This window comes from Lingula anatina, chromosome 2 (genome assembly GCF_051362555.1).
Source record: "Lingula anatina isolate TDL-2025a chromosome 2, LinAna3.0, whole genome shotgun sequence".
Classification (NCBI taxonomy): Eukaryota; Metazoa; Brachiopoda; class Lingulata; order Lingulida; family Lingulidae; genus Lingula; species Lingula anatina.
This window is the reverse complement of record NC_141768.1, coordinates 35,556,836-35,575,021: the sequence shown is the minus strand read 5'-3', so window position 1 is coordinate 35,575,021 and position 18,186 is coordinate 35,556,836. Positions and strand designations below refer to the sequence as shown.

General features: G+C 37.2%; 2 protein-coding genes across 2 annotated transcripts; one reads left to right on the top strand and one right to left on the bottom strand.

The window, feature by feature from the left end:
• Window positions 1-152: 152 nt before the first annotated feature.
• Window positions 153-4,996, bottom strand: LOC106150701 (hydroxyacyl-coenzyme A dehydrogenase, mitochondrial). The gene is made up of 9 exons (XM_013523647.2): window positions 4,808-4,996; window positions 4,351-4,479; window positions 3,955-4,112; window positions 3,605-3,731; window positions 2,771-2,860; window positions 2,007-2,079; window positions 1,645-1,761; window positions 1,106-1,244; window positions 153-432 (listed from the first exon to the last, which is right to left on the bottom strand). The coding sequence occupies exons 1-8, from the start codon at window positions 4,922-4,924 to the stop codon at window positions 1,120-1,122; spliced, it is 936 nt and encodes a 311-aa protein (XP_013379101.2). The 5' UTR covers window positions 4,925-4,996; the 3' UTR covers window positions 153-432; window positions 1,106-1,119.
• Window positions 4,997-10,202: 5,206 nt separating this feature from the next.
• LOC106150700 (UDP-glucuronosyltransferase 2C1-like) lies at window positions 10,203-11,982 on the top strand. The gene is made up of 2 exons (XM_087004352.1): window positions 10,203-11,554; window positions 11,973-11,982. Exons 1-2 carry the CDS (start codon window positions 10,203-10,205, stop codon window positions 11,980-11,982), a joined length of 1,362 nt encoding a protein of 453 aa, XP_086860478.1.
• Window positions 11,983-18,186: the final 6,204 nt, after the last annotated feature.

Genomic DNA, 18,186 nt, shown 5'->3' with positions numbered 1-18,186 from the left:
TTATATGTTAATATCAAAATTAATGGCAAAATTTAATTTCCGTTTTTTCATACAATACACTTAAAATACGTACACCACTTGTTTACCAAAACTTTTCTTGAAAATACAAACCCTTTTTTCAAAGATTAAAATACTTAGAAAAATAGAAAAAATAAAGTGAATAGCTTTATTCTTTTATATATTTTCAATCACCACAAAGGCATAATTTCAGTGTCACTGAATGTAATTGTGTAAAAATCACAGCTGAATTACCAGTACCCTGTAATACTGATTCAAATGTCCTGCTGGAGGGCACATAATTCTATTGCTTTATATAGGCCATCATTCATGTCCATTTACATAATGCATCATATAACCCGAAAACCCCTTATTCCGTACTGCCTTGTCCTCATGACCCCAGTTCTTGTGACTTCAGAGGCTAGTTTTGAATTCCTGAAAAGGAATTTGACATCTATATGCACTATATAAAAATTCAAAGAAGGGTGGTGATATCTTTATTACAGTATCTAAATTGTATTTTCAAGAAAAACATAATAAATGAATGAGGATCCCAAAGAATCAAGATTCATGGATGTCAGGAAATTTTACTTCGATTTTATCACTTAATGACCCATTTTTTGATCAGAAGACTCTTTCATTTTAGGTGAATTTTATATCTTGGAAATATCTTTCACATTATGATTTTGTTTCTATTCCAAATGCTTGGAATCTTCAATGGCCTTAGGCTGGTTATTACTGGGTCAGTTAACATGAATCCATGACATCTCTGCAGAAAAATTGCTCTATTCTATGTTATTACACCTCCACTTCAAATTATTATTAAAAGAAATATATCACTGCATTTATAACAATTAATTTGCTGATAAATTAACATGGTATGCATTCTAATCTCGTGAAGTCCATTCATAAAATTAATATGTTAAATTGTATCACTTAACATCTTGTGACTACACAGAATGATTAACATGGAATTTTTAAGAATAAAACAGGATGTTAAACCTATTGTTCCAGATGAAATAAAATGACTCTGTTCCTCTGATTTCTCAACTGAGTCAGTCTTGTTTAAAAGCTGCTTCTATCCCCATGCTTTTTTGACCTTACTTACCTCACCGTCCAGAGCTATTTTTTGTTGTAGGTATAAAAACCCTCTCCTGACTTCATTCCCAGTTTACCATTTTCTACCATTTTATCCAACAAAGGGCTTGATTTAAACAGTGGCTGGTCAGGAAAATTTTTACTCCAGCCTATAAAAAACGGAGACAACAATTCACTTTTAAAATGCAGTACATCCAGAAGCACCTATATGTTGTTATTATGATTTCATATCTAAATGAAAAAATGGCAGCAAGGCTGATTGAGAATATATAAGAAAGCCTCTTAGTGTTGTCATGTATGGTGGAAACCAATCTTTGCTTGATGTGAACTAACAGTAGTGTTGGTGTTTTGAATAACAGATGTGGCCCTGTGACAAAATATTTTAATTGCTATGCAATTTCTTTGAATATATATTTCCTTGCAACTACATCAATGAATTATTTATCTTGCTTGAAAACATTAAAAAGTTGTTAAGTTGGAGCCATATATTCAGTTTGTCAGTTTGCACAAAGATATATGATTTGGTGTGTGTTCAAACTGCACATTTACCATCCAGAATGAACTTCATGGTGTCTAATCCCACATAGTCTGACAGCTCAAATGGTCCCATAGGATAGCCAGCTCCTAGCTTCATGGCTACATCTATATCCTTGGCAGTGGCATCACCTATGAATAATAATAATAATAATAATAATAATAATAATAATAATAATAATAATAATAGTGTATACATATACAAAACAGTTTTTGATCAAAGGAGTGCAAACAATAATATGCTTTTAATTTTCTCTCAAATTATCACTTGAAAATAAAAATAAAAATATCAGTGGATTTGTCATGTGCACTACTGCTTTATTTTAGGATATGTAATTTTTGTAAGGCACTGAAAACAAACTAGAAACCCCATCTACCTCTCTCTAACATCCTGATAGCCTCTGCCATGTATGGGACAAGCAGCCTGTTGACCACAAACCCAGGGGTATCCTGAAAATAAGATGGTTTACCATTCAGGTGTTATAAATTTTATGTTATTTAGCAAATGTCATAAGGATTCCTGAATTGAACACTTGTTGAAAAGATTAATATATTTCTACATGTCTAAAACAATAAAGTTGTTGAATATCCAATAAAGTATTTGAAAATTATTCAGTTATCATCATACAGGGTTTTTACTTGTAATTTAAACCTCATGTTTAATTTAAAGGGATAATAACTCTTCGTTTCGGCCAAAAAATGAATTTTCCTGGAGTAAACAACAATTTTCCCATACTTACCAATGGTTAATGAATCCATTTTTACATTCAAAGTTAGTCCCTGGTTTTTTTCTAAAAAGTTTGTTTTTTTGTTAAAATCTCTTAAGAGATTTTAACAGAGTATAGCCATCAGTGGAGGTCACGTGGTCTAAAAGCAAGCTCAGATATCAGAAAAAATACCTATAACTGCCGTTTTTGTGGTAAAACAGAATATATTATATTTCTATGAGTTATTCACAATGTTTTTATTGTGAAATATAGATCTCATACGAAGAGTTATTATCCCTTTAACCACAGCCAATTCCTACTGTGAGAAATATCAAATCCTATACTTTTCAAAGAAGTGGTGGATTTTACATTTCCTTCCCAGAGATGTTAATTCTAGAAAAATCGAGTAAGAACTTTTAAGAAAGATACTCTACCTTACACTCCACAGTAGTTTTGCCAACAGCTTGTCCAAATGCAACCAAAGACTTGAAAGTATCATCGCTGGTCTCAGGAATGCGTATCACCTAATAACTCACACACAAAAAAAATCCCTCATATTTCACAAATATTTGACTGCAAGGAGGCAGGCCATCAGTGAAGGAAAAGCAACAGTGTCTTTGATATACTGTAGATGAATATTTAAAAAATTGAGTTCACCGTGATAAATGGTTGAGAAAAGACAAAACCTTCATTTGAAATTTATCAATATAATATTGCAGAAAAAAAGAAAATATTACACATTAAAATATTCATTCTTTTTATAATACTCATTAATAGAAGTCCTGGCCACCAAAATATACACCACACATGGTCAGAATAACACACTGTCACATCTAATGCAATAATCATCTCCCCAGCTCCTCAAAAGAACTTTGCAGAGTTCTCTTTCTCACTTCTTCCTATTACATCCACGTTAGAAGCATAAGAAGTTCCTAACTGGGATTAAAAAGAAAAGTTTTCTGTCTAACTCATATCTGTGGGCTCATCCCTATGAAACTATTGTTCTACATAATTCAATCCAACTTTGAGGGAACCTTCGCTGGATGCAATCACATTAAAAAGATTAACACACCTCCTTTTGGCAATGATTAATACAAAGAAAAGCTGGTGATAATACCAGTGAGTTGGAAACAAGAGGTGTGTTAATCTGGTTGGGCTCAGGGAGAGTCCCCATACAGCAAGTTCCCTACATAGACCAATAGTCTCATTGAGAATGAGCCTTTAATAATGCATCTCTTGCTGGTATCCCTAACACACTGTTATCTCACCTCCACCAACTTCATCATTGGCACTGGGTTGAAAAAGTGCAGTCCTCCAAATCTGTCAAGCCTCTGTGTTGCCTTGGCAATGTCCTTGATTGGCAGTGAAGACGTGTTGCTGGCAAATATGGTATGTCTAAAATTAAGTACAGATACATCTGGGTTAGTATCTGCTTTGACCTGAAGGAGTGATAGTGATTTGTTTGCCAAGAAACATTGCGACCAGGTTATATATATATATATATATATATATATATATATATATATATATATATATATATATATATATATACTGCATGTAAAATATGAAGTATGATTTAAAAAAAACTTAATCAGAAGATTTAACTTTATTTACTTACTGAGGTGCATTCTCATCTAAGGTTTTAAACAACTTCTGTTTGATGTCTATATTTTCCACTATGGCTTCCACTACTAAGTCTGCAGATTTGGCAGCTTGAGCAGGGTCTGAATTCACACTGATACGACTCAGTACTTCTTTGGTAAAGGTTTGACCTTCCTGAATTTGAAGGAATTACTGTCATATTAAGGGCAACAGAGAGAGAGAGACATGTGTACACTATCATGGAACACTGTAACACTCAAAACATTTTGTTATCACTAAAGGGCATTCCTTTAATATACTGGGTATGTAACCTGTTTTACAACAAAATGCTGGTGAAACAGCAATATACCAGTAGGTTGTTCAAGTTTTAGAGAATTACTATTTTTAAAGAATCAATTGTCTACACTATTACCTCTGGCTTATCTGCAAATTTCTTCTTTGCCACTCTCATCAAACTTTTCTCAATGTTGGCCTGTGACTTCTTTAAGACTTCTTCTGAGACATCAACCATAGTGACATTATGCCCAGACTGTGCTGCCACCTATTTGAAATTTGACATGTACACAGTAAGCAAAGGGTGAAAAAATGCACATTTTAAAAAGATGTTATCATAATTCATAAACAAATAGTGCACAGTGAGAGGAGGGGGCCCATTGCCTCTTTCTGGTCAGCATTCTTCATAATCTCCAAGACTGTGCACAATTTGTTTTATTATACCAACTGTCCACTGAAGTATGAAGAAAGACAACTTTCAGTTTTTAAATGACTAAATCTACGTATCTATATCTGCAGTATGTGACCAATCAGTGGCGCAAAATTTTGTTCTGAATTTTGCCAAAGCTGTAATACTAAAAGCAAAAACTGCAAACCTGAGCAATGCCTGATCCCATAAGACCTCCACCAATAACAGTGACGTGCTTAATAGCCGCCTGGCGTCCTACAGACGTTGAGAAGGACCTTGCTAGTACATTGGCTGCAAATGCCATATCAGCTTTTTTCGGAAAACTTAACCGTAACTTGGAAGCACCGGCTTAATGGGAACGACCTCGACCTTTGGACTGTGAAAAGGAAAACAAAATGGTGGCGATATTGCTAAGTTACAATACCGTCAAAGAGGATAAACGCCTCATCCAATCACTCATTCTCAGTATAGAGATTCATTGGAAGAAAAGTGAAAAGTGGAGTTAAAAAATATACGTGAAAAAATTTACTTTTTCTATATCTCTGGTCACAGAAAATGAAAACCAACAAGCCCTTTGAATAATATTCGCACGTAGACTTAGTCGATAAAAAGATTGCGGAGTCTAGTTTTTTTCGGGAAATTATTCCACAAACCTGTTGCCATTCCCTCCTTTTTTCATGGCACAGACCTCAATAGCCTTAATTGTTGCTATAATTTAAAAATATTGTACAATAATATTGATCTCTCAGACTAAGAAATTTAGGTAGACTAAGGCTCTATTCCCATAGATTTTAGATCGATCTATCCCCGCGGGGAGTCTCACTAGATTACTTTCAGATAATCCGACTTAAATGTCCGTCCCGCCTACTACAAGCTGGAAGGGGGTAATTAACTTTCGTGTCCGCCCGACTGACAGCTATTTAGCGTGAACCCCCAGGGAGTTAGGTCGATCTAAAGTAGGTCGATCTAATCTATGGAAATCGGGTGTAACACGTCTCCTCGCGGCATTGAGTAGATTAGGCCTATATTTGAAAAAAACTGGTGATTATACTGCACGAATACTTTATAAATTATAAATCGCACAACACAAAATAAGTAAAGTTGTCTAACTTTGTATTTTTGGAATCGGCCCTTCTAACTGTAGGCCTAGCCTACATCTCGAATTCTGTATCTGGACAGACTACTGAAGGCAAGTTACTGGAATTGCTCTAGAGACCTGATTCCAACTTGTTCCTAATCAACTACAGCTCGACAAACTCACGACTACCCGGTATTTCAACCAATCTCCGACTAACACCTAATCCCTGAGTCTCCTTATTAACGCGCGCGCGCGTACACGTGTGTGCGTGTGTGTGTGTGTGTGTCCCATCCTGCTAACCAGTGACAGAAATTCTCCGATCCTGCAGCGGCGGCAGAAGGAAACCTGCACTAGGACAGAATGTCTGCCCCCCGACCAGAACGGTAGCTCAGGCTGCTCTCCGGCTGGGTTACCAGAGATGGGCACTTTATCTCTGCCCGTATATTCTTTAAACTCCCGCTGCCGGTGTAACAGGAATGGTAGTCCTAGGAATGGAACTCCAGGGTCCTATTAGCCTTTTTCATCTTTTCCGGAAATTAAAATTGCATTGTGGGTAGGGGAGCCCTGCTACGTCGAAACATGCACTTACAGCGGTGCTAAAAACCATGGCGTGCTTTTTGTCCCGCTACTACAATAACAGTAAGCGAGATCGATACATGAGGTTTAATAAGTTCCCAACAAACCCGTTAGAATGAAAAATATGGTAGAAAGAAAGGAAAATATAAAATAGCAGGTTTGGATCAAAAGCAGGGCACCGCGTTTGCGCTGAACATTTCGAAGGCGGGAAGAAAAACTATAATATTAGGAGATCAACGGTGCTTTAATAAAAAACAGAAATGCTTAGTTAAACAACGGATATAACGAACTATCGGCAAATAGAACTCGGGGGTAGAAAATGCGAGAAAAAAAACATTATAAAGATTTGAAGAAAAAATTGAAGAATAGGCCGGGGCCTAAAAATTAAGAAAAGACTTCAAGCATGAGATTATGGAAAAAGAAAGTAAAAGCTGTGAAGTTTTACACGGGGATTCTAATTACAAAAAATTCAAGAACTTTCACGACTTTTTGTGTAACAACAAAGAGAAGGTTTGAAAAGTTTTGTATGTAATATCCTTTTTGTGTGTGTTTTATTGATAAGTGATCATTTTAAATGTTGTAGGCCCATCACAGGTTTTAGTCTCTAATAACCCTTAGCAGGTTGGGTTCTATTTTTTTTTTAACGTGAGACGTTAATAAAATTTTTATTATTATGTATTCAGTCCCGTATACGTATTACTGATTTGTACAAATATTTAATGGGGCTCATATTATCAAGATCAACAGAGACATACGAAGAAGAAAGTTCATCGGCTCATGTTGAACGCGTTATCGGCGAAATAAAAAGTTATTTATTTCTGAACTCAATGACAAGAGAATTGGAAAATACAAAAAATGCAGAAAAGCCTTTCTGTAAGCTACACGTACATAATACATGTATGGTAAAGACAAAATGGATAATAAACATAATCCAACAACGTATTTGTAAAGTAATACAAATATGCTTAGTATTAAAGTAGGCCTACGTATATTTAACTGTCTTAGATAGTTGAAAAGTATGAAATGTGTGGGAAACACTTTATTTGAATGATTTAATTGGCTGTGATTGAAAACGATGAAAATACGCATGAAAACATTTAAAAATCAAATAATTTGGCCTCTTGCTATAATTTTGTTTTTGTTTCAGTTTGACAAAATTTTCATACTTGTCAGACCGAAAGGCTGACATTTTTTACCTGTCCTAAATTTGGTACATATACTAGAGTAAGACACGGTAAACTTTAATTATCGTCTGGGAAAGATTCGAGAATTCCTGTCTCACCTATTTAACACTTAAAAGGTTTTAATTACAGAGGAAAGGTCGTAGTTGTGGCCGCCCGCCTTACCGAACAATTGAACAAGTAACACCTGATGCCTTATCAGGTACCAAACGATTTAATCAGTTCACCGACGAACGATCTGCGTGTCAGTTTTACCTGTATACACAGTAGCTACGAGTCAAACAATGCAGGAAATCTTTTCATTTTATCACTTTAAAAATCTCTTAAGATATCCTTCAAACAAGACATAAAAATCGTAATGAATTGACACTGCCGGTACATGAGGTGATATCGCCACAGCTTGCATACATACATGTACAAAATTGTGAAGACGTAGGCCTGCCCACCTGTCCACACTCTTGAAAGCTGTGTACGAGTCTACTGGCTATTTTGATTTTATATATAATAAAAAACGAGTCTCTTTCGCATATCTTTATTATCGGAAGCATTTAAAAGAACTCCGAAGCTTTAGTTCGTCATCACTATTGAAAGTACAGCCAATGCTCGGACGCTTACGTGAAGTCTATTTGTAAAGCGCATCGTATTTAAACTGAGAAAGAAAATATTTAATTGCTTGATTCTCCGTCCAAATAGCTGTTTCTTGCCTACAGTTTACGCATTTCTGTGCTTCAGCCACCTTTTTTAATTTGACAGAAAGCAATGCACGCTTCATACGACCTTTTTATATGCGCACCTTGTACATCATCTACACCTAGCATTGCCATGCTGGAAACAGCAGAGGACCACTATGACCCCTGTGGCGCGCGGTTCCTGTCATGCCCACTTCGTATTTCCGCAAAAGATGAAAAAGGTTAATAGGGGAGACCGGGGCTAGTTGGCCCAGTTAAACACTTTTGGCCTTGTAGAGCCAACTAGGAGTGGGTTAGAGTAACAAAACCGGTTTCAAAGTAAGCCCCATGAACTAAGCTACGTATGCAATGTCATTATTTTTCAAATATAACGCCAGGTGGCTCACAATTTGACAAAAAACGCAGTTGACGTCAGGGGGCCAACTTGCCCCGCCATGGGGCAAGTTTGCCCCAGGGTTGTGGCAAGTTGGCCCCCCTATACGAAAATGAAGTAGGCCTATATATCCCATGTAAACGCCTTGAAATACATTTTTATAAAATTTTAATTTATTTAATTGATTTTTGAGAGTCTTTGATGAATAAACAGTTCCAATGAGGTAGATTTATTGAGGTTTCCGTATGTCACGTTGTTGGGGGGGGGGGGGGGGGGGGGGGGGGGGGGGGGGGGGAGGGAGGGTATGTGTTGCAAGAACCAAAATATCTATCAATAAAATGTGTTTTGTTTTAATTAAGAATAAATAAATAATGGTATAAAGAAGGTTTTTAAAGAATGAAAACGAATAATAAATTTTCTTTTTAAAAGAAAGTAACAAATTCAGTTTTAAACCATTGAGTTTGTTTCAACAATGGTCTCTAGCTAGGGAGGGGTGGAAAATTCCCTTGGGGCCACATATAACACTATAAATACAAAGGAAATCCCCTTACAACGAATTAAGGCAAAATAAATGTTTTTCTACAGAAAGTCCAATGGGTTTGCTTTTTAATACTTACAATCAACAGAAAATTTATAATATAAATTATAATATAAATTTTCAAAAAGACACCAGAGAGAAAATTTTAAAAAAATCAATCACACGGTAATAGGCAAGCTTTGTCAATCTACCAACTTGTTTATTTCAAACAGCGTTGCGCGCAAAGGTTTGTGGGTAATATGAGGGTCCACCTTCCCCCGAGTCAAGGGGGGCAACTAGCCCCGCGTGCACATTATTTATTTTAAAGGATGGTAGCCATTTATGGTGCTAGAATGAGCAACGATGATACATCTCTGTGAAACTTGAAACAATGAGCTTCAGTTTGATGCCCTATACATATCTTATATTCGATCAAAAGCCTATGAAAATAGATTTTTAAATCTCTTAAACAAAATTACTTTTAGGTGCAAAAATCGTTTATTTCGACTCACCGCTTAAGTAAAACTTTTTAACGTCCGACACTTCCTTAGCATTGTAGGCTACGGTCACTTTGCAAGAGTATGTGGCCAATTTTTTTACCTCGTATTTACTTTTTCATAAATTGACGGGGGGCCAACTTACCCCGGGGTCCAACTAGCCCCGGTCTCCCCTACGCTAAGTAGGCCTCCAGCAGGTTAGGGTTAGTCGGAGCAGGGAATTATATCGGATATAATTCCCTGGTCGGAGTAATTACGGTTAGTATATGGGGCGCATGTCACCTTTTCAAAGTAATGGGGTACGGACCTCGGTTCCTAGCGGACTTCCATTCCTGTTACACCTGCACACGTTACACGCCGACATCACATACTAAGTCCGATATTTCCCACTAACCCTAACCTTTATGTTGGACCCTGGACATTCATTTCTAGGTAAAAAGGACAACCGGCCAATGCTCTTTTTACGCCGGTTGTAGGCCTACCCGTAGCTTCCAATGTGCTTTCCACAGTATCATTGAATAATATTAGCACAGTGGTTTTTAGACTTTGTACCCGTGACCCATAACAATAGTGCACATTCAAGCTACGCTGAAGCTTATAAAAAGTCCGTTCGAAAGCAGGGAAGAAACAAAATACCTCTGATACCTCGCTGCGTGACGCAGTCTACTCAAATGGCGGTGATGCACTTGTGTTTTCTATTGCTCGTCGGTGCCTTCATCAGCCTCTACGGCGGAGCCATCGGCGCTAAGATTCTGCTGTATCCATACTCTCAAATGTACAACTCCCGTTTCCGAAACATTATGAAGATTGGGCAAATGATGGCAGCGAGAAACCACAGCGTAAGCATGTTGATCACGACCGATATTAATCTTAAGGATATACCCGAGGGGATAATGGTCTTAACTGTCAAGGTAGACTATGAAACTTTGTCATTTTCCAGTGAAGAACTTCTTACCGATGTCCACAAAAACCCCTTTCCTCTCGTCATGAAATTGGTTGAGAAAAGCAGGGGCACGTTGGATGCACTTTTTGGGAACAAAGAGCTACTAGATACTCTGATTTCTAAAAAGTTTGACCTCCTGTTTTATGACATAATTGCTACAGAGAGTTTAGTATTGAGGGATTATTTAAACATCCCGGGAGTCGGGTATTCTAATTTGGGATTCGATGGCGACTGGACGGTATATCCTGAACACCCTGCCTACATGCCAAATATTATTACAGGATACTCGGATCATATGAGTTTTTGGGAGAGATTAATGAACACATTGATGTTAACGATGACTGTATTTTTTAAGTACTATGTCACGGCTCCTTTTAATGATGCAAAAGAAAAATACAACCTCAACAAGTCCTTGCCAATTACGACAGCTTATACCAGATTGTCTATACTGATAGTTAACGTAGATTTTGCTTTTGACTATCCCCGCCCCGTTTACCCTTGGGTAAAAACGGTGTCGGGTATCCTTTTCCACCCTGCAAAACCCCTATCTAAAGATTTGGAAGAGTTCGTGGAATCTTCGGGAGAACACGGCATCATTATCATGAGTTTTGGGTCGATGGTAGCCGAACTTACGCCAGAAAAAGCAGAAATAATAGCCAGGGTTTTTGCACAACTTCCGCAGAAGATTATATGGCGAAACAATAATTCTGATATTTCTGGATTGGCAAATAACACGAAAGTTATGAATTGGATACCACAAAATGACCTTGTTGGTCATGCAAAAGCGCGTCTCTTCATCACTCACTGCGGAATTAGTGGTTCACACGAGGCGCTATATCATGGGGTCCCTGTTGTTGCTGTACCCCTGTTTGTAGATCAATTTAGCCACGCAACAAAGTTTGTTGAACGTCTTGGAATGGGGGAGAAGTTGGACTTCTACAATATAACAAGATCTACTTTCTCTGCAGTTATATTGAAGGTTCTGAATAACCCTAGCTATTTTGCCAACGCTAAGCGTGCAGCAGCTATGGTTCGTGACCAGCCGATGGACGGAAAGGAAACACTGATGTACTGGGTTGAGTATGTTATCAGAAACAATGGAACGTTGCATTTCCATTCTCAGGCGATGGAGAGACTTAGCTGGTACCAGTATTTATTGCTAGACGTAATAATCTTCCTATTTATGGTTGTAGTATGTGTTTTTATCTTTCTTATCTTTTGTTCCAAAATGTTGTGCAGTCATGTTTTCAAAGTACAACCTCAGTTAAGGAAGAGGGACAAAACTGATTGATATTATTATATATGTACGTCTTTCGTTTTTTAATGCTGCTTTAGGTCTCATTCATGTGCACGTTGTATGGGAGATTAGGGGTCAATTTTAACGGAGATATAAGCTTAAAGGCGACGATCCATATTGGGACTATCCTTAAGCAGCGTACTGTTACAAACTACATGTACACGTATAACGGCAGTCACTTGTATTGTATTGTATTCTAAGATTACTGTAAATATCATATATCATTATAACTGTATTCATAAAGCGAGAACTAACTCACTAACTACCAACACAATAATTTTAATTAATGCGACATTTCTGAACATCGATTTCCTCAAAATGTAAAATGAAGATTCTGTATTTGTTGCAAAAGACCATTTCTAAGTGTTAGATCAACCTGACCTGTGTGAAGCGCTTTAGGCAACGTGAATCATCCATGATAACATATGTAGTTTTTAAAAGTTACATAGTAAAGGCGTATTTACAAGAATCTCATCACGCTCTTCCATTTGTTGGCGTTTTAGTGTGAAAACCGTTCAATCCCCCCAGATTTCATCAAGGCAATATCTGCTGATATTGTTGAGCCAAACAAGAATATATAAGTACATGTAAACAGCTACAGTATATGTTGATGTCACGTCTGTTTTGGGTAGAATTCAATTTCTGATATCGTTTTATTTACAATTCACGGGAAATAAAAGTGTATTCATATCTCACTGATAATGTGATTTGAAAATCGAATCACTAAAACAGTCTGACTCTTCCACTTGGTGGAAGAAATCCAAAGAGCTAGCAGGTTTGAATAACAATAAATGTTCATTAGAGTCACTTGCTGATAGCACATCAAATGGTAATTACCAGGTTCTAGTAAAAAAGATCAACGAATTTTTTCAAAGTGTTAGTAGCAATTTGACTCCTCTTACACCGGCTGAAAATGGCCAACAGAACTATGTAGTACCAGATGAGTTTACTATTAGCGTAAATGATGTCGAAAAACTTCTCTCTGATGTTAAGCTCTCAAAGGCTAAAGGTACTGACCAAATTCCAAATTGGGTCATTAGAGATTTTGCAGGCTTTCTTTCTAAGCCCTTGTGCGCAATTTTTAATAGCTCTATCAGAGAGGGATATGTACCTGACACTTGGAAATCTGCAGAGGTAATCCCCGTCCCAAAAGTTAACCAACCAAAAGTGATAGAGGCTGATCTTAGACCAATATCGCTTACACCAGTGTTGAGTAAAATATTGGAGTCATTTGTGGCAAAATGGGTGATGAGTAGCCTGCAAATCGATAAGTCCCAATTTGGAGTAGTCAAAAATAGCTCTACTACCCACGCCCTAGTAGAGCTGACTCACAAAATACTAGGTCTCGAACCATCTGCTAAAACCAAATCTTATTCACAAGTTTTATTTTTAGATTTTTCAAAGGCATTTGACAGAGTAGACCACAGCATCTTAATTGAAAAACTGGGCAGTCAAGGGATTCCAGAGTTTATTAGGAAGTGGATTTTCTCCTTTTTATGCCAAAGATATCAGAGAGTGAAATGTGGTCAGTGTAAATCTGACTGGGTCCAGCTTAACGGAGGGGTACCTCAGGGGACAAAGTTAGGTCCAATCCTGTTTATAGCAATGATAAATGATCTAAAAACCTGCTGCCCAGATATAAAATTTGTTGATGATACATCTATTTATGAACTTTGTCAGTTTGGCCAAAAATCACTACTTCCACAGGCAATAGAGCAACTTGAAAATTGGGTTAGAAATAACAATATGAAATTAAATGTAAAGAAGACAAAATGTATGGATTTTAACTTTACCAAATGTATAGATATCATTCCAACACTATTGGTAGATGGAGAAATTGTAGAAAAAGTGAGTAAATTTAAGCTACTAGGAGTAACTCTGACCCCTGATCTCAAGTGGACAGAACATGTGCAGTTAATTTATTCAAAGTCTTGTGCCAAGCTTTTTTATCTAAGGCAGTTGAAAAGGGCAAATCTGGCCACTGAGGATCTAATAGTTATATATCAATCAATAATTAGATCAGTCCTAGAATATGCATGCCCTGTGTGGGGGCCTGGTCTTACAGCTGAACAATGTGAATGCTTAGAATCTGTTCAAAGGAGAGCTCTTAGAATTATTTACCCATTTTATACTTACAAGGATGCCCTACAGGCTAGCAATCTCACCTCTCTGAGGGAGAGAAGAGTCGTTTTACTTAAGAACTTTTTCACTCATCTCGGGAAATAAAAAGTGGCGTTCACGGGTAACGAAATTACCTAATGGGACACTCTATTAACATAAGCACGTCTTGTTAGTGTTTTGAAACACCAACTGTCGTTTGATACTGTAGCTTGTGACCTAGAAGAAAGCTTCGTTTCAAGGAAAGGATACGTTTCGCGAAAAGGATGGCACATATGCACCTCTACCCTTGAGATGACCTCCAAGCTTGACAGTATCCTCCTGGATTCGAGTCTGATATTTCTGTGCACTTGAGTAGCTAGTTAATTAGTTAGTATTCCCTTGCTACTCGAGGAGGCGTGTCAGATATTTAGGCACAGGTAATAAATGTCATTCGGTCTGACAAGTGTGAAAATTCTGTCAGACTGAAACAAAGTCCGTCAGACCAAAACAAAACTAAAGAAATACTGCAAGTTATTTGATGTTTAAATGTTTTCAGGGTTTTTTATCGTTTTCAATCATATATAATAAAAGTAATCAGATAAAGTGATTTCCAAATACATGTATTTTATACTTTGTAAAATTTTAAGAGAGAAAAAAGACATATTTCCATACTTTAATACAAAAAATATTTGTAATACCTTTCAAATATATGTCTAGATTATATTCATGATCCATCTAGTGTCTTTACCATATATCCGTGTTGTTAACACAACTGTGACGGTCATTTTGTTGCAACTTTGTGCTATATCATTTAAGGTTATTGTCACCCTTCGTCCCAAACTCCTTATCTACTGCCTTACATACATCCTTTTGGGTAAGAAATAAATCTTCAGTGTTCTTTAACATTTACACATATGTCATCTTACGGGTGACGTCATAATTGCGATTTGGGGGCAGAAACTGAAAAATTGGTTTCTCAAATTTCTCTTTTACCTGATCATCCACGATAACCATTTCAACACCGATTTAATGACACCATTTAGTTCTCCAAAACACTGCCAGAAAATTTTCTTAAATGTCCAATTTCCATGATAAAATCTTGTTCAGGGATGAAGTTACATTCCATACCGATTGCTTTCTCACCTCAAAACAGAAAGGCGTTAAATTGACTATAAAGCTTTGAGTTGCCTATGCTTATACATTGCAACGAAAAAATATAAACGCTGATATTTTATATTTTCGAGGGATTTTTCATTGTTTTAGATCAGCACAAAGATAAATGCGTTATTGAATTATTAGATGCAGGAAAAACTCATTTTCAGTATCTGGATGATTAAAAAGGATTACAACATCCTTAAAGTATACGCCAGAAATTGTGATAGTGCTTTGTGAGTTAACATTCCGAGAAATCTTTCCTAACAATCATCTCTTGTACCGGAACTGTGATTGACGGCACCAATGATGGCACAGTTAAACTGTAACAATAAATTAAATAAAATATGAACATATAGTCTTGTTGCATGAGCTTCAGATATCCTAGTTTCTTCAGTCGATTGTCACTTTCTGGCCAAGACGCTGGCATATCACAATTTTTAACACTTCATCTGAAAAAAACGCTTTGTGCATTAACTAAAAAAAGAAACATAAAACCAATATCTTATACAATTCACTCGCCATTGAGTTCAGAAATGCATAATTCAATGAATGATAGTTTTTAATTTTGCCGATAACCGTTCAACATGAATTCTGAGCCGGGTGTATTTTTCTCTTCTTGTGTCGCTGTCTCGGTAATTTGAACCCAAATAGTATACATCCGTACTTCCTGGATACAAGAAGTCATGAAATTTCTTGAATTCATCATAAGTAGCAAACCCTGTGTAAAACTTAACAGGCTCTCGTATCTTATTCCATAACTTCATGCTGAAAGTGTTATCTTTCTTTTAATTTTCTACAACTATTTTCTTCAGATCTTTATAATGTTCTTTCGACACATCATTTCCCCCTGGTTTTCATTTTTGCCCGTTGCAAATCGGCCCTCTATCACTTAAGATTCTTCAATTTCTCTGAAAAATCTCTTTGAAGACCGTGCACTTCTTACCTCCATTTAATAAATGATCCAAGTTTTTATCACATTTAAGCAGTTCGTTAGGGTATGAATACTGCTTACATTAAGAATGGTCATCGTGATATCCGTTGTCTCTTTTTACATTTTTAGAAATTTCATTTTCACTGACATGCAATTTTGTCTTGCCAAAGTAACCCCATTTAAATTACCTTTTTTTTTCATTTAAATATCGTTGGTCGTCTAATATTATAGATTTTCTTCCGGCCTTCGACATGTTTGGCGCAAACGCGGTCCCCCGTTCTTGGTCCAAACCTGCCAAACTTCCCTTTCTTTCCGCCTCTACCGATGTAGTCTACCGATATTTTTCATTCTGACGGGTCTGTTAGGAACTAAGACCCCATTTCCAGAGATTAGATCGATCTACTTTAGATCGACCTAACTCCCTGGGGGTTCACGCTAAATAGCTGTCAGCCGAGCGGACACGAAAGTTAATTACCCCCTTACAGCTTGTAGTAGGCGGGACGGACATTTAAGCCGGATTATCTGACAGTAATCTAGTGAGACTCCCCGCGAGGATAGATCGATCTAAAAGCTCTGGGAATACAGCCTAAACATATTTCAAAGTGTCTTTCTCGCGTATTGTTATTATCGCAGTGGGAGACACAGCACGTAAACCGAGGCATGGTTCTTACATGTAGTACCGCTACAAGAGATTCGATAAAACAAGGACTCGCTTGCCCACAATGCAATATTTCCTCATGGAGAATATGAACAAGGCCTACAAGAGGTGGATTTCGTCAGAAGATGAAACTAGTGTAGTGGCGCAAGTGATAATCATTACATAACTTTAAATAATGAGAGACAATTATGATGCGATGGACTTCTCTCTGAACATTTTGTCCATGCCCCACAACGGGGGAACATGGCGTTGCGATAGTGGACAGGGTTCATTTTAGCTCAATGAGAAACCGGTGTGACGAAAATTGTACTCCTATAGAAAAAAATAGGAATGGAAGTCCGGGGTCCCATATGATTAGTACAGGTATGGGTTAGTCGGAGTATTGAGGGACGTCTGTCACCTGTACAAAGTAATGGGAGACGGATTACGGTTCCCAGCGGACTACCATTCCTGTTACACCTGTAACCATAGCAAAAATTTTGACAAATAAGTGTTGGTATTTACCAAAAAGCAGGGAAGAGAATGTGTTTGTAGATGATAGAGATAATGTCTCTTACGCGGATTCAGTGCTGCTAGTTTGCGCGCCGGTTGCGCGCCAAAAGTAAATTGCTTATAATTAAATCATTAACTCGGCGGGGTCGTCTTTTGAACTCGGGACGGTCCAACGGTCATCTCTAGGTTGTTTTTGAATGTAAAGATGGCTATCAATTTTAGATGTTAAGGTACGTATAAAGCTAAAAGCAAAAGGAACCTATACTCACTGCCAGTGACCAGTTGAGTGATAACGTTAATTTTGTGCGAAAATTATTACTGGACAGAGCACAGTGCACAAAATTAGCCAGCCAAACTACTGAGTATCTGTGATAATCTAGTGAAAAATCAATCTGTGGCCCTGGTTAAGGGTAAAACGTACCCTGGCATAACCCCTTAAAAGCAAACAGTGTGTTTTAAAACAATTAGCAAGATAATTAATGAAATATGTTTTTATTCCTAGACTATAACTTAATTACACAAATATGAGCCAGAAAAAAAGACATTTTGAAGATGTTACGAATCGATGCCATTATAACCTTCTAAGGAATGTTTTAACGTGATGTTTTAAAATATTTTTCAGCCCAAATGAATAAAAGTGAGAAAAACATTTTCGGTACTTTTTAAAATGTTATTATATAAACATTTGCGGAATGCGTTTGTGCTACCTACACTGTACCTAAGTAAAGTTATTTACGCAATGGACAGGTTAATATCAAGGACGACTGCGTCAGTTCAAATTGCTATTTTGCCACACATTTAACAATAGCGCACTCAGGTCAATACTGGTGTTGTATAAGTGTTTGTGGTTCTGGTCGTCGTGGTGGGCACGGGGTTGGGGGGCACATAGAATGTGGGCACTATCTTCACCCTCCCTCCCCCCCCCCCCCCCCCCCCCCAAAAAAAAAAATCAAATTTTGTCCCGGTAGGTGTATATTACAGTAAATATATTCATGTTTTCCGTTTTATTTGCCGAGAGAAGCAATTCAATTTTTGTCCTTGCCCCCCCCCCCCACCTCACCTTTAGCACAATGGTAACT